The sequence below is a fragment of the Erigeron canadensis genome, chromosome 3 (assembly GCF_010389155.1).
Source record: "Erigeron canadensis isolate Cc75 chromosome 3, C_canadensis_v1, whole genome shotgun sequence".
Lineage (NCBI taxonomy): Eukaryota > Viridiplantae > Streptophyta > Magnoliopsida > Asterales > Asteraceae > Erigeron > Erigeron canadensis.
In genome coordinates, this window is record NC_057763.1 from 40,154,401 (window position 1) to 40,174,202 (window position 19,802).

At 33.0% G+C, this 19,802-nt stretch overlaps 3 protein-coding genes across 4 annotated transcripts; 1 reads left to right on the plus strand and 2 right to left on the minus strand.

Annotated features, from left to right (window-relative positions):
• Window positions 1–1,646: 1,646 nt before the first annotated feature.
• LOC122593565 (ethylene-responsive transcription factor ERF087-like) lies at window positions 1,647–2,947 on the plus strand. Its single transcript, XM_043765990.1, has one exon. The coding sequence runs from the start codon at window positions 1,804–1,806 to the stop codon at window positions 2,830–2,832; it is 1,029 nt and encodes a 342-aa protein (XP_043621925.1). The 5' UTR covers window positions 1,647–1,803; the 3' UTR covers window positions 2,833–2,947.
• Window positions 2,948–3,362: 415 nt separating this feature from the next.
• Window positions 3,363–7,626, minus strand: LOC122592532 (COP9 signalosome complex subunit 7-like). Of its 2 annotated transcripts, none has more exons than XM_043764785.1 (9): window positions 7,289–7,626; window positions 6,542–6,617; window positions 6,180–6,268; window positions 5,307–5,396; window positions 5,040–5,084; window positions 4,859–4,929; window positions 4,635–4,773; window positions 4,239–4,350; window positions 3,363–3,622 (listed from the first exon to the last, which is right to left on the minus strand). In XM_043764785.1, the coding sequence occupies exons 1-8, from the start codon at window positions 7,448–7,450 to the stop codon at window positions 4,273–4,275; spliced, it is 750 nt and encodes a 249-aa protein (XP_043620720.1). In that variant the 5' UTR covers window positions 7,451–7,626; the 3' UTR covers window positions 3,363–3,622; window positions 4,239–4,272. The 2 variants fall into 2 exon arrangements, with proteins under 2 accessions (XP_043620720.1, XP_043620719.1); XM_043764784.1 differs by having other exon boundaries at window positions 4,239–4,330; window positions 7,289–7,625.
• Window positions 7,627–8,031: 405 nt separating this feature from the next.
• Window positions 8,032–11,111, minus strand: LOC122593981 (serine/threonine-protein kinase D6PK-like). The gene is made up of 3 exons (XM_043766454.1): window positions 10,773–11,111; window positions 9,165–10,410; window positions 8,032–9,077 (listed from the first exon to the last, which is right to left on the minus strand). Exons 2-3 carry the CDS (start codon window positions 10,352–10,354, stop codon window positions 8,216–8,218), a joined length of 2,052 nt encoding a protein of 683 aa, XP_043622389.1. The 5' UTR covers window positions 10,355–10,410; window positions 10,773–11,111; the 3' UTR covers window positions 8,032–8,215.
• Window positions 11,112–19,802: the final 8,691 nt, after the last annotated feature.

The window sequence follows — 19,802 nt, forward strand, 5'->3', positions numbered from 1 at the left end:
CATATGAATTTTCAAGTGGAACCAAAACCGATATATACTTTTGAGGATTTATGGGACCAATACAATATCGGGAGAAAACGGAAAGCATCCGACACCGTACCAATTTTATGCCGGTACCGTTTCATATATATGAAGTAACACTCTGTTAAACTAATCATATAAACAACGATATAAGCGCACCTTTTATATAATTTAATCTTTAAGAATTCTTGATTAAATGTTTCATAATTCGTACACTTTTTGTCTAAATATTTTAAGCTATTCCATATTCCCATGTTAATTTTTAATTCCCACATCGACAACTAGCTAGCCATCAACAGTCAAGTTTTTGTTTGGACATCACTATATCAATTATGCACATGCGCTTGACGTGTAGAATTTCAACTATCATTCTAACATTTATACTAATTTACGGTCATTATCATAAATAATCAAATCGTGTTTCATAAATAAAAATGAGAATCATGATTCATGAACACATTTTGATTTCTTTTTAATTTATTGATGATTATAATCAGGAAAAGCAATTATATACAACTAATGTATATAATACAGTATATAACATGTTAAATACGAGTATACAAAAGTTCCATGTGATTTATATAAGATAATAGGGGATGAGAATATAAGGCTGTTAGATATCTAAGCTTAGGTGTGAAACACTCATATTATTTTTTTAATCCATAAAATTCATGAGGCCCAATCATTTGGTGCCGGACAACTTTATATTCACTTTTCTCAAGATAATATATGTAGATATGTTGTAAATGTATTATTATTCACTTTACTACAAAAGTAAGTATAGGTTAACATAATAACATTTATTTATATATGCAAAAATATATGTGTTACAGCGGTGCGAGATGTATGATGATGATAACATATATTGGTGAGGTGGTGGTGATCAAACTGCAGTGACGCCATGTATATGTGTATGTGTGCAGGGGGAGTTGTATCGGGTTTCAAATTTGGAAGAAACGTTTGGTTGATGAAGGATAGTATATTGGATTTTAAGTTGACGATGCTTAAAATTGTTAATCAATTAAAGAAGTATTTCGTGAGTATCAAATCATTTTGTTTGAAAACGAAGAGATAAATGTATTATAAAAATAGTATAAATAATGTAGTATATTTTTTTAGTCACATGTGTATATATTATAGGGTTTAGTGCACTGGAATGAAACAAACTATGCCCAAAAAATTATAGTGTGCATGAACTAACATTTTTGTTTATTGTATGCATAAACTTAGTAAAAATGTTTAAATCATGCAATGTGTATACGTGGCAGCCCATATGAGCTGCCACGTGTAAAATTATTTTTTTTAAACAGGCCACGTGTAAGGTTTTATTGGTCGGTCACAAAAAGTTACATGATATAAACATTTTTACTAAGTTTATGCATACAATAAACAAAAACGTTAGTTGGTGCATACTATAACTTTTTAGGCATAGTTAGTTGCATTCTGTGGCACTAAACCCTATATTATATACACACAAGGAAAGTGAAAGCGAAAGTGAGATTGCTCACATCCTAATTACATAAAAATCCTCTCACATCTTCAGTTTTTATTCTATAAAAATCATGAGGCACAATAATTTATTAATTATACATATGAGACGTTTTTCACCCAAAATAAATGTGTGACAACCTCACCCTCATTTTTCTCGTATACTATATATAGAGTGCATTATAAATACACATCCATGCGTATACACAACCAAACCATTGAAAGTCGCAACAGAGAACACAATTATTTCTCTAGACACATAACAAGAAGATATACTGTATATCTATCTATATAATGGCTTCTACATTTTCCGGCCACAATGGCAGTGAACCGATCTGTTCTCCTGATTCGGTAAGCCCAGAGTATCTCAATGGTGGTTCTTTGTCACCAGGAAATGACTCGTCTGATTCCTTCCCGGGAAATCAAGAAATATCAGAAAGTACTAAAACATCAAAGAAAAAGGCATCAACGCGTGGGGAAAACACGCCGGTGGATTGGACGAGGTATAGAGGAATAAGGAGACGGCCATGGGGCAAGTTCGCTGCAGAGGTGACAAACCCGAAGAAAAAGAGGACAAGGATGTGGCTGGGGACATTTGATACACCAGAAGAAGCAGCATTGGCTTATGATAAAGCCGCGTTTGAGCTACATGGTTCACGAGCCAAGCTTAATTTCCCTCTCTTAATTGGCTTTGATGGTAAACATTCTCTTGTGGCTTCTAAGGTATTACAATCTCAGGAAACATCGATACCACCCACTCCATCCACATCCTCGACATCCACTAAAAAAAAGCATCATAAAAGACAAAAGAAAAATGAGGTCGACGTCGACGTCGAGGTAGAGGTGGAACCGTTGGTGGTGGACCAACCATCAACTACCACCGGTACCACGATGGAGGAACCAAATATTGAGTGTGATTCCTGGTGGAATTTTGATCAAGTTGATACACTAATACCGGATATGGATGGTTATGACTTCAATAATGGTGAAATCAATATGGTGCAGCCACCACCTACTAGCCGCCGTGTAGAGGTGTTTGATGATGATTTGCCTTGGGATGTTCTGTTGCAAAATTTGGAAGAACCACCAATAATTACTAGTAAAGAAGAGGAGGTAGCTAGTATTTGTGATTCTCCTTTGGAGATTGATATCGATGCCTATATATTTGAAGGTATTTTTGGAACAAATATGACTGAGCTGCCAAATATCGAGGGGGAGGAAGCTGGTGGTAATCTACATTCACTATGGAATTGTCAAATGGATATGTTGATTCCACCGTTATCTACCTACGCCACCACTATCACTGAAGAAGTTGCTTGGTGATAAATTATAAATTAGATGCGTTAGTTTTTGACTTTTGTTTTAAATATCTGGAAAAAATCATTTATATGTATTATCTATCAAATTCATTGAATTGATCATTATTAATCTGTTGCAACTAATGTCGTTTAAATTTAATAAACAGGCCAACAAATCTAGTAAACCTTCTTCAGTCATACCAATAACTATATTTATTAGTATCTATACCCGTAGTGAAACACAAGCTCCTACTAACCTCGTTAGACATTGCCCAAAAAAAAAATTAAAATGAAAGCCAGACCAAAACACCTGAGTAGTGGAGAACCTGTATATAGTTGCACAACCAAATGGCTGAAGAAGCCAGTTCAACTGTTCATTGCAGGTTTGACCAGTCCTGTAACAAGTGGTCGGGCCGCCTCATAAGAACCAGAGACCCAGGCAGTTCCAGATTAACTGGCTTGACCAACTGGTCCGATTTAACGTTATATGCATACAAACATAACCAAAGACATAATGACCATAATAGACGAGAAAACCCAATGAGAGCACAGACATAAGAAAAAACAACAATTTAATCAGACACCAAATATTTTTTTAAATAAATAAATTCGACAACCATTGCGGATGGATGATTCCTCAAAAGTATAATTCGTAGTCATATTAACTCCGAATGTTTCACAAAATCAGAGGTTCCTCTTTCTCTCAAAAGGCAGATGTATCATGTCTTGTAATGCAGTTGACAAAACATGTGCGGCAACCCACATTCTACAAAACGATAACCACAAGCCCTTCTCAACGCAATGGGTGTCGTCTCCTATAATTAATTTACATTTGTTAAAAGCCACACAATGGTTTAAAAAACTAATGTACACAAGGAGCATAAGGAGACTATTCAACAAAAAACTAAAGTAACGAACATAAAATGAAAGCTAGGTAAATATGGCTTTGGTTCAGTGAGAAGTTGAGAACAATTGTGGCTCAAATGTACACCAGATGATGTAGACTATACATTTCACTTTAGGTAACAATTCGATCTATCCATTAATATATGGGTTATGTCTGGTCTCTAATGAGTCAAACGTCTGAAATGAACTGCTTATAAATTAAAGAAAAATGGGTAAAATTGAAAATGTCAAATTCGTCCAAAGAGTCATCTTATGTGTGGGACGTCCTAAGCCTTTGTTTTATAAAATTAGATAATTGATACTAACTGTGCTAATCCTCTTTTTGTAGTCAAACCTGATGCTTTGACACTATTTATTGTAAGTGGACACAAGGTTTTTGTGGGTCAGACCCTTCAGATACAAAATTAGCCATTATACCCATACCGCCTAAACCACCCAATTAACCAGCACCTCTACAACATATGGTCATTAAACGGTGACCTTTGCATTTATGATATAAAGTGCATAAAAAATGAGGGGACATACCTCTTCGGTCGGCTTCGGTCTTCGCCATAGTTCATCACTCCACCAGGTTCTGAGAATATCTCCTCATGCCCCGATAATTCCATGTCTGCTGCCTGCTCACAGGTTGTAGCTTCTGCCACGACGTAAGTAAGACGCAGCGAAAAACATATACATTAATGAAGTCCTATGATGTTCCTCACAAAAATAAATACTAATCGTGCAACGTCACAGGACAGACAGCTGGATACTAGAGATGCAACGCAATATTACAAAATGATTGTACAATTAACTATTGGCTTATAGCCTTCTGTATAGTTTTACTTTAAATAAAATAACCCGCCACTCATGGTAACACACAAAAGAAGAAGAAAAAGGAAAGAAAAAAACACAGGGATGTAAAAATTATATACAGCTGACCTTGAGGGAGAGTGCCTTTTTCACTTCTTCCATTCTTTCGTCAGCTTCTTTCTTATGCTTCTGGTCCATTTCAGTCATCGAGTCAGCCCATTTTATCTTATCTTGAATTGTGATAAGTAAATTATCTGATGTAGCTAACCTGTGAAAAGCCCAAAACATGTCATGATGAAGTACTAGTACAAAGTGCTGTAATTAAGTACCAAACAGAAGTCTAGATTAACTACCAGTTTGATAATGTGTGTATCATAACCCCCAACTGTCCAGGTCTTAGATCCCTTCCTGCTGCAAATTGCACCTATAACAACCGTCATATTTAGCATAAAATAACCATGATAGTAACAAGCTATAAGACAATTACAATAATAAACAACATTAAGCTATAAGAACTATAATGCAATGTCAAACCTGAAAACATCTTTTCAACTGATCCAGCTTGCCCCTAACAATACCCTATGAAGATAAAATTAAATAAAATATTATACTATGTAAATTGTGAAGCTAACTACTCTATCGTTACAAGATCAAATATGAGATAGATGGAGAAGGTAATTTATATATTAATAGTAGAACAGATAAGATCAAAAACAAGATAAATTTTTGGAGTTATAGATCCTATTAAACTACCCACTAGTATCTACTCGGCATGTAACACTAATCATGAGAAGTACGTACCACATACATGCACTCATTGATAAGAAAATCCTCAAGCTCTCGGACATTTATAACGTCCAACTCTTCCATCAGCACATCATACGTAAGTACCTAAAAGGACCCAGAATGAACTAGTAAATTCAAAACCGACACACCCGCATAGAATAAAAAACCTAGCTCTAAGAAAAGGGAACTTGGTTATACAATTGTTTATTTCGCTTTCCAGCGTGATAGAAAAACATGATTTTGTCACAGGCCTGGGTTAAGCTAAGACGAATAAAATATTCTGTTCTTTTCTAATTTCAGCTTTAATGAAAGCACTATCATTTTTAGTTTGTAATTAAATGCCTGTACTTTTTTAGTGATCCATAGCATGTTATGACTTAACTTTTTCCTACTATGTGTTCAGCACAGATACTGTAATGGTAGTTGGGTGATTCATAGTGTATCCATTGACATCAGAGCATTCAACAAAGACAAGCCTTCTAATCAAACTTAGATTTAGAACACTTATTATAGTAAGAGTTCAATAGCAGTGAACTATAATTATTGATATAAACAGTTCCTTTAAGTTTCCCAACACTGTTCGCGCTAAAAGTCTATTTATTGCTCCTCTCCTGATCTACCAGGCTTTAACATCCATCTTGTAGAGTAAATGCGAAAACAGTATGGTAGATTAATATATATACTTTTAGTTAATGACCGTAGACAATATGAAAAACGCAAAACTGCACAGAGAAACATGCCTTGAGAATTGAGATGCATAATTCCTAGCCATAAATTTGGAATATGTAACAATGTAGGAGGTATATATATACATAGATATAAAAATATACAATTCGTTGTTTTGAACTTATAAAGTCCTGATACAGCTATACATGAAGAAACATGTACCTTGTTTGTCTCAGCTAGAGTGAGCACGGTAAGTTGTTTTAACTTGAGGACCTGTTCTGGTGTCAATGGTGGAAGATTACTAGCCTTGCCTACATATATCATACGAAAGCAAACATTTAAGGAATCAACAAAAGAGACTCAAACATGCAATTCCGCATGTATCCATCTAAGCAAATATAAAATATACAACTCTCTTTTAAATGTGACAAACGTTCGAGTTTCGACCGCTTCAGGATTTCTTATTAGCTCAAGGCTATTCAGTAAACACATTAGTTCCACAACCATATCATTTGCAACATCAAATGATAAAAGAACAAGAGAAACTACAAAAAGTAAAAATAAAGTAAAACAGATAAACCTACTCTTATATTCACTCCATGTTCCATGAGCAAACATCCGAAGCAAATCAAGATAGCTAGAATGTTCTGTGCCTTGAAGCTGCATAAAACCACATGTTAACGTAATTTGAAAATGTAAAATCATAGTCTAAGTGTCTGACTATAACATAATAGCGGAAACATACACAAATCCAAAAAAACACATTCCACATTACGAAAACCATATCTTGATATCTATTAGTCCACATTAGCGAGAAGGTCAAGTGTTTTCAAATGTGAGCTTTACACAAATCGGTACAATATACATCCTAATTGAAAACTGGCCTTTGTATGTATCTGGTAACCGTCTTCATCATATAACTGTCATTTTTTGTTACTTACGTGGCAGTCAGGTAGGTTGTCACGGCATACAAACCGCACCGGTTTACACAGTCATAACAGGTCAGATACATCGAATGGTAAAACTAAAACTTAGATAACTAGAAAAACAAGTTTTAAAGTATATGACAAATTTTTTTTGTATAGAATTACACACGCCTATATATACATAGTAATCACTATAATTGTGCAAACAGAAACTACTTATGCATTCAAAGGTATAAGAAGCAAATAAAACTAAATATTATAATATTAATCTTTATTCATTTAACTATTTATTGGATTTTTGTTGTTGTTGTGAATATTTTAATAGATATAATCAGTATATATTCGTATGATATTGATACATACACAAGAAAAATAGAGAAAATAATTAGGAAAATAATTGGGGACCTGAATGACGTTGGGTAAGGCAAGGATCTCGGAGAACGCAAAGAGAGAAGGGTGTGACGTGGCATCAGAGATGAGGGATGCGAGTGATGAACCGCCGTGACAGTTGGATGCTTGATTCACGAAGTGATTGATATGTTCTTCCTGTATTTGTTCGATATCCATTCTCTGATTTTATTATTATTCTGTTTTCTGAATCTGATATGATAATTACTAGGGTTTTGAAGTTGAGAGAAACTTTTCTATTTTTCCTTTGCTTTTTTTTTTTTAAACCGGTTTAATAAGTGTGACGGATATATATAGTCCTGGTGCTGCTGGTGTAAATCCTTCGTCCGCTTATTTGGAGGGTTTTATGATTTGTTCATATGGTAACATTGAACATCATATGATAGGTTTGACCATGGGAGTCAACACTCTTTTTTTTTTTTTCTTCTATTTTCCTTTGTGGTTGTTAATTCAATCACTTGTTAGTTTGTTAATGAAATTTCGCTTTAAATCTTATGCCATTTGAGCACATTTGCATCTTCTTTTAGGTTCAAAGATTACTATTTTATGAGAACTTAAGTTTTATTAAACCTCAGGACCGTGGTGTTCTATATGTTCTTATAGCCTAAAACTTATTCATACAAACAAAACAATATCATACATACACACATATACTACTCTACTAAAGCCTCGTTTAGTTATCTTCGACTGCAAGTTCACATACACAAAAAAAAACCTTATAAATCTTGCAATCTCCAAGACACCCCATGAAAGTGAGCATGTATAATTCATTTCAGTTAATAAAAACTACACTATTACTACTACTAGCACACGTACAACCAAATATTACAGTGATCACACGGCGCCTCGTAGCGGCTTCCAGTGGGATCAAACAAAGATTATAAATAACAACATAAATATCCTATTAAGATGATTCAAAGGGAGTTAAAAGAACTCGAAATCCAGATAATTACCCCCAGACTTTGCATCCTTCCCCGCCATTGGTTTACTAGTGTTGCCTGCTCCAATTGGGTCAGGTGCCCGTAAAGTCACAGGAGGTGGTTCCACCTCCATAGGTATAGGCACTTCAGGAGGGGTACTGCAACGAATCAGAGCCCAGTTCACGCCTTCAAAGAAGGGATGTTGTTTGATTTCTGTAGCTCCTCTTTTGACCCCAAGCCTGTGTTGTGGTTCTTTTGCAAGCAATCCTTTTATTAAATCCCGACTTGTAGAACTAGTGGCCGGCGATTCTGGAAACTTTAACTGCTGCCCAACGACATTGAACAAAGTGGCTCGGTTTCCTGCTCCCTTAAAAGGTGTTTTACCGTATAACAGCTCATGTAGAAAAATCCCGAATGTCCACCAGTCCACAGCACTTCCATGGCCTTCTCCTTTGATAATTTCTGGAGCCAAGTATTCATGAGTCCCAACAAACGACATGGACCGTGCCGCAGTTGGTTCAGCAACAAGTTCAGGCAGTGCTCCAAAGAGTGGGGTCAAGTCAGCTCGAGATTTCCAAGTGCTTCTCTTTTTGCTTTTTTGAGGGAAAATTCGTGGGAGGAAACACGAGGGTTGGATGCAAGCTGATGTGGGCTCAATACATGACGAATTTCTTTTGGAAGGATCACAATTTAAAGAAGATTTCACGAGGGTAGGTGACACTGCACATCTTAAAGAAAGGTCAAAGTCAGACAGCATTATGTGGCCATCATCACGCACCAGCACATTCTCAGGTTTCAGGTCTCTGTATACAACTCCCAGCATATGGAGATACTCGAGCCCTAATAGAACCTCAGCAGCATAAAACCTTCACAAAAAAAAGAAAAAAAAAATCTTAAAGAAAGATTGGTTTACAATTGCCAGTTATCAAGGTTAAATCTGTAATATATCATACCTTGCTGCATGTTCCGAGAAATGTCTTCCAGGTTGACGTTGCCTTAAAGTGTGCAGATCACCTCCAGGACAGTATTCCATTACCAAACAAGTGAACCTATCCGTTTCAAAATGGGTATATAAAGTCGGTAAAAACGGATGGTCAAGTAGCTGTAATATCTCTCTCTCAGTTTGGGCTCGGGACAGCTTCTTTCTACTAGCAAGAGATGCCTTATCCATTACCTTCATTGCAAAATAGCAACGGGTTCCACTCAACTCAGATAAATAGACGCTACCAATGTCACCACAACCTAGCCGTCTCAACAACCTGAAATGACTCATACCCAAAAGCCCATCTCTGGCCCGAATGGCAAGAATGGCCTTCCATCTAGGATCATTCCCTTTGTGAGGCTTGTTGGCACTGCCTGTAAAATTACTCCAGTTGCTATCGTCACTTAGCCCACTACTATCACTTGCCCTACTAACACTCGTTTTCTCGCTTTCCAGTGAATCCCCTCGAGTACTCCCTTTTGTACTTTCATAGCACTTATCGACACTAAGCATCCCGTCACTTGCGAGCCCATCACTACGATTGACACTCGTGCAGCAACTATTCCCAACACTCATAGCCGTCGCTTTGCCAGTACTATCAATGCTACTAAGCGGGCTTACATTACCACTAGGAGGCAAAGAAGCATCCCAAATGATCTCCTTCTCTAACTCTTGACGTAAAGGAGAGCTTTCCATTAAGCTCTCGGGAGGCAATAGACCAGGCAGGCTTTGTTTGCTCCCAGGAACCCGCAACGAAAGATCCTCTGAAAACGGACCATTCGTTGTTAAGCTTTTGACTAAAGATGTAGCCTCACGCGGTTTCTTTTGGCCAATGGGCACACATACAGGACTCATGAGATCAATATCAACCGGTTCCGGGGGATGACTAGCTCCAGAAAAAGATATAGACCCAATATCATCTAAAGATTCATCACTTTCTTTTAACATAAACATATCTAACATAATCTCGTCGTTATCATGCAACGAGTTTTTCCCCTTCCATGTCCTCACAGACACAGGCATTGCAGGATGACGGTTATCGTGTCCTTTGGACTGATTAACGTCATCTCTTACTAAACTACAATGTGTGTTTGATAACTTACTAATCTCGAGCATTTGCTTGTGATCTGGAAGCTTTGTTTTTTCATGAATCCTTTTCATTTTTGTGCATTTGTTTCAGATTTCCTTCTTTTAGCCAAAAATTCTATAGCATAAGCCTATAGTAAAAGTTGAAAAAGAAATTAGCCTGTAATTCAAAGAGTAAAGTAAAGAATATTGTTAACAACTTCCATAAATGATATTATAGATCACTTTAAACTATCTAGAACCTTATAATAAACAAAAACTATGTTATATATATATATATATATATATTCCTAACTTCATACACAATCAAGTAAGACAAATATAAATAATCGTAAAAAAATAATCAAACAAGATAAAGCATCAAACTACGAATTAGCTATTTAATTTTATAATATGAAAAAGCAAAAAGACAAGGGAAAAAAACATGTTTTCTAACTTACATTTCACATAATATAATATATAATAAGGGATCAAATTTATAAATATACAATACCTTTATATATATTCAGCAGAATAAACATAGAGAAAGAATGCTGAATGTAGAAGATTAATGACAAACGGATCTAACCCAGATTGTTTAGAATCAGCTGAATTTTGGGGCCTGGAATTATGCCAGTATTTATTTATGAATATAAAGATTTAAAAGAGTATTTATTATATGTGTGAGAAATTGATTGCCAAATATGAAAGGTAAAGGTCTAGAAATGTAGCAGAACGGCAACTACTGAACATATAGCAGGCAGGATGACAGTATATATGACTATACAGTTTAGCTTTGCTTTGCTTTTCTTTATTTTTTCATTTTTTCCTTTCTTTCTTTATTATTACTACTACACTTTTACTTTTTGCATTTGAATGACTATGACCAAACCTTATTGCTACTACTATTGTTATCGTCATATATATGATCCTATATCGTGGATAAAGTTATATGATTCATTTCGTTTATCAATTTATTTTATTATTTCAAACACAAATATATTAAAATGATTTTTTACAATAAATTTGACATGTGTGTTCGTGAATACTCATATAAAGTTTTTTATATGAAATATAGTTCTAGATGTTGACATATATTTTTAAAAAAAACTGAAACTTGCGTAGATGGTTGGGTTTGAGTTGTAGGCGGTTACATATGAGCTAGGTGAATTACGGATGGGTAGTTCGTTTGACACGTGCCAGTTATTTACTTTATTCACGAGCATAAGACTAGTTACAAAGGATTATGAGTGGCTAATCAGTTTTACATATACAAAATATACCTTATTCACTTATTAACTAAGCATCCATCAAGTCATAGTAAAAAAACCTACTCTAACCTTTGTTGCAATTAAAATTTCTTTAAAAATATATTTCATAGAATTATAAAATCAGTTCATAGATGGACTTAATAAATTAAATTTGTCTAATAATACATAAACAAAATGGAAAACTTTGTACCTAATTAGTTATTGTACACTAACAAAATATACGGGTAATTTGACGGAACAGATAATTTGTATAATTTCATAATCTTAAAACGACGTTTGGCTTTTTGTTTTGTGGCATTCAAGATTGGTTCATAAAAACAAAATTGTTAAACTCTACCGAGTCGGCTGAGTACCCAAAATAAACTTTTGACTCCCCACCCCACCTCGTCAAGTCGAGTCCGAGTGACGAGTTTTTCAACCTTGAATGATGATGAAACGTGAAACTATCAACAAATCTAACGTTTAATCTTCAAGTTTGAATTAATATGTTAATGTTTTTAAACAATCATGTTTAAATTTAAAGTTTGAAATTTAAAGTTCTTTTAAATATAATTTCAAAAATACTTATGTTTGTATATAAAATTCCAATCCAAGTTCTTCCCGAGTCGAGTCCAATTTTCTAAAAACTCCTTACTCCTCCTCGCCCAATCGAATCTGAATCACGAGTTTCCCAACATTACAAATAAGTCAAAAAGATCGTAATATTTCACTTGTTTTTTCTTATGATATTATCATATGACCAACCTTTAATTGTTTATATGAAAAAGTTTTTAATAAACACTACTTTATATATAGTTAAATTATAGTTAGTTAAAACTGTAATATTATTTTATATGCCGTAAACTAAAATTTGATTAAAATTGCAAGTTAATGTATTACAAAAAAGATTTATGTCAAACAAAATATAAAAATAAATAAATTTATGTAATATAAAAAATGTAAAATGGATAATTTGTATCAAACTTTCAAGTGTTAGCAATAAGTTGGGACAATTTTATGAGTTTACTAGATGGTACATTTTGTTTCAGTGTAGGGGAAAAGTGTCGAGTTATGGGGCCAAATATATCATTGTTCGAAATTACATTACACTGCTTTTCATGTAAGATATACAAACATTTTGTCAAACTTCCTTTCCCATTTTTTCTTCATTTTGCCATTGAGCCATTCGATCCGAATTTCCAAAATTCTATGTGTCCATTGACAATACTTGCATTTTTCGTCTAATGGATATGTAAAATTTAATTTTCTTCACACCACAATATACTAAATTCCTTTTTATTATTTAACAAAAACTTAATGACCACTAACGAGTCCGTTAGTAATTAAATGATAATAATCTATATCCTGAACAAAATGAAACGTTTATTGATGTTATTTATAAACTACAATAAGTAATGAATATAAGAGTATATAATAGAGATGTTTATCAAACTGTCAAATCGTGAAAACCGGACCAAACCGGAATATTTGAATTGGTTTTGTCGAATTGAGTTGTTAAAGGCTGTTATGACGTTTTAAGTTTTGAAAAACCGAATTCTTTGGTCCGGTTACGGTTTGTGCAAAACGTCAACCATCAAAGGCGGACCGGACCAAAAGATACATATGTATATATATAATATATTTACTTCACATATATATCAACCTTACTGAAGATAATCTATTTAACATTTTCATATTTTAGTAGTATATGCAATATATTACTATATATTTTAGTTCAGATATACTGTACCAGATCTTTTGGTAGATAATTATAAATAGGTATGAGCAAAAGATCCGGAAACTCGCTCCCGAACCGGAACCGGTCTGAACCAACCCGCCTGAAGTCCTAATGGTTCGGGTCACGGGTCACGTTTTTAATGCATTTGCGGGTCACTGGTTGGACGGGTCGGGCCGTCAGGTGAAGCCAAAAACCAAAAAGTTGTGAAGGAAACCCATGACCCGCCCAAACCCGAACCGAACCTTCATGGATCGAGTCACGGTTCAATTTTTCATGCTCTCGCGGGTCACGGGTCATCCCGGGCCGAGACGGGTTTTGACCCATGCACATAACTAATTATGAGATATACAATTAAATATTTATGTATTTATATAAACCGACTTTTACTTTCATCCTTTCCTATTTTCATTTTATCCTTTTTTTTTTTCCACTCAAAGATCAAAATTATAAGTATTGAGTCCTCCATCACCTTTAATGTTTCATATTTTGTAAGTATAAAACACAATATGATTGTAACTTTATTAATGCTTTTATTGATAATATTAAGATCATAGTGTTCCTGATATGTATTTGTGTGATAAAAGAAAGAAAAAAAAATTGATACGAAAAATCTGCACAAAATTATTTGAAAATAAAAAGAAAAAGAAAAAGAGGATCATGAAACTATTGAACCGGTCAAACCGAACGGCTTACATAGTTTGGTTTGATCCGGTTAGACAACACACTTGTTCTGGTTTGGTTTAAAATATGTTGAAAATGGAAATCCCGGTTTGGTTTGAGATATTGTCAAAACCGGACCAAACCGAACCACGAATACCCCTAGACTATATAACATAAATCTTGTACCATGAATGAGTAAACTGTGTTGGTTGAATTTTATTTTTTTTTTCAAATGGCGTAGCTTTCAGTTTAAGGCAATATACTCAACCACAAGTCCACAACATGATGCGAGTCTGATGACTTTGAACGGTTCTTTACTCTTTATTGTTCACTCTTTATTCTTTAGAGTTTAGAGGAATTTCATGGTGGCTTTAGTAAAATGGCCCAACAGTTTCACATGGACCTGCTATAACAAATTTACAATACACTGGTCCACTTTAATTAATTGGGTTTCAAATGGGCTTCCCTGGTTCGGATGGTTTAAGTCCATGTTCAAAGATTAATTGGTTTGATTGCTTCGTATAGAATAGGTGGAACTTTAGTTATTGACTTATTTCTCATTAAGACGGGTAAAAGAAGATATATATCTTGAAATTTATATGAACTTACAACAATGACTTGTTTGAGATTATTGTTGGTTGTTCTACGCTAATAAGCTGTGTGTATATAGCTACTATATCCTTACTTTTAAATAAACAGATTGGACTTTTGTTGAACTATTAGAGCTTGTATTCAGACCTCAATCAAGTTCAACTATATCAATCTATTGAACATAAGGCCTTCCTAATGAAGCGACCATAATTTGATCTGAATACTTTTAAGCAATTATACCTTTCAAGACAAGCTTACATCTTATTTAAGCCACGGTCATGAAAGCTCGTTAAACTATCAATCACTTTTTAACATAAAAATGATGGGTAAGTTTCTTTCTTACCTAATTTGATTTAAAAAAAAACTTCAAATTATCAGTATCGACATTCCGAAATAGCTCGTTACAATTAGATACTAGTTTCTCTTAGACCTATCGATCGTGTTACATAAAACCGAGGCATCCTTGAACGTGATAGGTGCTAATGGTGAAAAGTTAACCTGTTAATGAAAAAGGATCTCTTGAGAACGAAAATAAGCACCTCACGGATGTCATCTATTGATATTAACGTTCATCAGAAAGGTTAATTCGTGCAAAAATCGAAGAAGATAATGTCTACCATTTTTTGTAATTTTCTCAAAAGTATATTCCCGTCTTATAAACTCGTTTACCTCAAGGAAACACCCACCACACTCCTACTCGATCACATGTCAGTGGGGTAACACGCAGATCTGCGTGAAAGTTTATAAGTAGGGGCTGGGCTGGGCTGGCTTGTGAATGTGACCTCATATTTTAATAATAATACATTGGATCCGCAAGTGGAGTGTATTGTGTGTATATAGTGGTCGAGGTTTTCCTTTGATATATATCGCTTTATTTCTAGACATTGAAAGCATGTGTAACTTATTTCAAAAAACTACGTTTTTGCATTAAAAAAAGATGCAACAAAAGTGTTTTATCATAGTCAATCATATCTATCAATTTCGTCATCAAGAATCCAACTAAAAGATACTATCGCCATCATAACAAAAAAAAAAGAAAGTAGTGTTAATTAGAGAAATTTAATCGATGTAAATATGTAAACTTGCTTAATATCAACGTAATAAAGGAACAAATGTGAATATGTAGAAAACATTTTTATTTCAACATATCCCTTTCTTAGTTCCTGTAAATACGACGTGTGTATGCATAACCTATTATTCTTCACAATTATGTAATCTCACATAATCAATGACATCTCTGATCAAGTACCTTTCAAAGTTTTAGCATGAAAATTTTCGTAATTCACCGACATATAGTGACTTTTTTTTTAAATAATTAAAACGAGAGTAAAAAAAATTCCATTTCACACTAAAAAACCCGACAATAATGACAAAATGAAAACTAAATGGGATTTGTTGGTTGGTTGGTAGCATTACATTTTCTAGAAATAAAGTAATTACTACTAATTAATAAGCATAATTACACATCAACAGTTATCCTTAATTCGATCAGTGTGGTACCAATTAAGTTGTTGTTTGTGCTTGAACTAGGTGACATTTGTTTTCACCTTTACTTTCAAACATTTACGCACGCATTTTTCTTCTTTATAATCTAAAATACAATAATAATGTGACAAAGGTCAATCTCGCCAATCAATGTATGCTTTTGATGCAAAGTTATTCCCATGTCGTCGACATTGCCAAACTCTGTCCTTATTCACCCAACCAATTAATGGCGCCACTATCCATTTCTTATTCATTTCATCACATTTTTGGTTGTTTTATTTGGGTAATTTAAGGTTTTTTTTTTTTTTTAGAAAATTACATTTTTGGTATTTTAAATTGGCAGTTTTTGCACTTATAGTCTCTAACTCAAAAAATTGCAGTTTTCATACCTAAAGTTTTGTGTTTTTTTCAGTTTTGGTACCACGTACAGACGACGTTAATTTTTTCCGTTGACACCCTCACGTGACAAACACTTGAGGGGTATTTTAGTCTTTTGACCCTCCTCTTTTTGAGAAAATTACACTTTTGATACCTCAAATTGTCAATTTTTTCACTTTTGGTACCGCAAGTAGACAACATATTTTTATTATACTCTCCAATTTTCATCTCGCACATTAGCACTATCAAACAACACACACTCAAAAATAAACACACATTGCGATCATCCATATATCTATGTATACCTATATCTCTATACCATACCAAATCCAATATATAAACATGCGTAAATAATTTCAAATCTCTTATATGAATCATACACCACCAGAAAGGGTTACCGACTATCTCCTTCCCCACCAGGCACCACGACCTCCACCTTAGTTAGATATTCCGATCTAATCTCGTTTATAGCAAATATATTCATCTGTAACAGATTCCGTTCAGATCTCGTTTGTACCAGATTTCAATCAAATTTCGTTTGTAGCTTATTCCGATCGAAGAATAGGGTAATTTAGGGGTGAGAGGGTTTTCAATAATATAAAGAAAAGAGATCGATGGTGGGTGCGTATTCCGGCGACATGAGTTTTTTTCCGGCCATCGATCCACCAATGCATTCAGTTCTTCCACCATCACCCATATTTACACCAACAACATACAATATTTCAAGAATGGATACACACCATTGAGTGTTTTTTTATGAGCCGTAAAAAAACTATAAAAAAAACATGTGTTGATTTTTGAATGTGTGTTGATTTGTGTTATATAATTTTTGATGAAAGTTATATGAATTGATTGAGTTTTAAATAATATTTTATTGGTATAATTTTCATCATATATTATATAACAAAAATCAAAATATTTAAAGTCAACGTTTATAAAGATTGACTTTGAAAATTCAAAATTTGACACATTTAATGAGACGGGGGTATATAATTTATTGTGTTTCAGAACAACCTATATCCCTATTTACATAGAGCAAACAAAAACAGAGTATATATGGAAGTCTTCGGTACAAAATTTGATGATATGAAAGGGTATATAGTTAAGGTAGTTTAGGTGCTTCATTTTCGATATATAATACTCTGTTGTATGGTCTGCTGGCGCCTGGCGATGAGTAGTTTGTCCAGGAAAACTCAACAATGTATATTGAGTTGCTAAAATAGATAAGAACACATCAATATTTCAACATATGAATATTGACAAACTTCTTTATCATAAGAGTAGTCTTACTCTTGCTTTCATTATATAATGTTTACATTTTGTTTCTTTTTTTACCCATCATAAGCTATGATCAGGAACATATTCACCTCTCATTAGCTTTCAAAATACAAATACTTTAATATATTATTTTTACTTAAATTATTTTTCACAATATTTCAAAAATGCAACCTTAAGGCTGTAGTTAATGTATATAAAAATTTGTATTTTTCATATCAAAAGTTAACCTTCTAAAATTTATAATAAGTATATATATAATTATATTTTATGCACATTAACTATAGCCTATATGGATGTAATTAACAATACCATATCAAATATATGCAAATAAAAATGTGAGAGAGTAAACCTTTTACAATATTGTCAGTATTCAAACTTGTGATAGGCACATTAATTTCCGGTGTTAATTAATTTTACCGTCTAAAAGGAAAAAGAAACAAAAATAAATATGTGCATAAAAGCTGTTAAAAATAAAAATAAAAATATATTTGCGTAAATGAAGGAATGATTATTAGAGTAAAAGGTAAACTCACAAATATCTAGACTTTTGGAGTTATAATTTTAGAGGAAATGAAAGTGGGGTTGTCTCACATTCAATTTGGGTGAAAAACTCTTCACATCTTGATTTTTTATATCATAAATTTTATGGGGACCAATCATTTATTCATTACACAAAAAATATTTAAAAAATAGTTTGTGAGTAATTTTTCACCCAAACAACACCACATTCACTTTTCTCTTTAATTATTATCTTTATTACAAAACTCACAAGTTTTTTTTTATTTATATTACCAAAGAATTACATTCAAGACCAACTATTTAGCCCAAAGATTGTTAAGAACATAAATTTAAAAATTCATTTCTCATATGTAGACTGACTCTAATCAGGTCAGATTCAATTCGGATATTTTAAATAAAATATTAATAAAAAAAAATTATATATCTATATTTCTATATTATGTTAATAAACAAACTACTCTTTTCTTTTTCAACTCCCTACCTTTAAAATACCCAAAATATCTTTAATTTTTAACACATTTCTAACTTCCACACAAAATCTATCAAATATTTCCTTAAAATACTTTATACCCATATTTATCCAAACTATCTATCTCCTTTATTAATTAATTTAACTATTTCCACATAATATCTTTATAATATTCTTAATAAAGTTATTTACAAAAGATATATCCCTTAACCATAAAATAACTACACTACCATTTACGTCAATTAATTTTAGTTTAATAACCAGATCGTTATCACCACCGCCACTAGCACCACCCGTTGCCTCCACCGTCGCCGCATTGCGTGAGTACCCATCTCGTGTCAAAAAATATAACTGAATAGTTTTTGGTATTGATACATCTTAAACTTTGATTTTAAAATACATCTTTAACAAAAAAAATTATAAAATATGAGTAACTCTTGCATTAAAAAAAACCACTTCATAAATTTATATAGAAAGAAATTTATTATTTCTAATAATAGATTATAGTTTTTATTATGCATCTAGGGGGTTATTTTTATTTCAAAACATTATTAAAACTATATGATATCATAATTATAAATTGCTTTAAGAAAAAATTTGGACAATTTCTTTATAAAAATACTTTTATAATTCAATACTTTTTATTTATTATAAAGATTTTGTAGTTTGCATTGACTTGTCGAATTTCAAATGTTCATATTTTTTTGTCAAAATAATACACTAGCATATATAAAAACATTGGAACCCAGAGATTAAAATTAATATTCAAGATTATAATTTGATATTTGAATCTTAAGTTTTTAACTCTTCATTTTAATCCAATTTCGATGGATCTCTATGCAAAAACTTTTTCCATATTATGTTCAAAGTTGTTTACCTAATGATTGTTAAAAGAAATTCAAATTAATTATCATTGACTGGTCTGGAATCTGTATTTGATCGAACTTGCTTATATATTGTCAAAAGAATACACTGTATAAATTTCTCATTTTCATATTATGTTCATTGTAAGAGGAATTCATACTCATTAATCATTATTCATAAAACAATCTGAAATTTGTATTTAATCCAACTTGCTTATATATTTAAGTTACTTTTATTGTAATTTATGTCTACAAATAGTTAATTACTTTTAAATTAACAAACATGACACGATTAACCAAATTCATTTTAAGC

What these genes read in the sequence shown, in the direction of transcription:
- LOC122593565 (XM_043765990.1), top strand. Translation starts at nt 1,804, where the DNA reads ATGGCTTCTACATTTTCCGGCCACAATGGCAGTGAACCGATCTGTTCT.
- LOC122593981 (XM_043766454.1), bottom strand. Translation starts at nt 10,354, where the DNA reads ATGAAAAGGATTCATGAAAAAACAAAGCTTCCAGATCACAAGCAAATG. An exon ending in TTCTCGGAACATGCAGCAAG is followed by an intron (nt 9,078 to 9,164) that starts GTATGATATATT and finishes TTTTTTGTGAAG; the next exon opens with GTTTTATGCTGCTGAGGTTC.
- LOC122592532 (XM_043764784.1), bottom strand. Translation starts at nt 7,450, where the DNA reads ATGGATATCGAACAAATACAGGAAGAACATATCAATCACTTCGTGAAT. An exon ending in AACATGGAGTGAATATAAGA is followed by an intron (nt 6,269 to 6,541) that starts GTAGGTTTATCT and finishes TGATATATGTAG; the next exon opens with GCAAGGCTAGTAATCTTCCA. An exon ending in CTCTAGCTGAGACAAACAAG is followed by an intron (nt 5,397 to 6,179) that starts GTACATGTTTCT and finishes GGGTCCTTTTAG; the next exon opens with GTACTTACGTATGATGTGCT.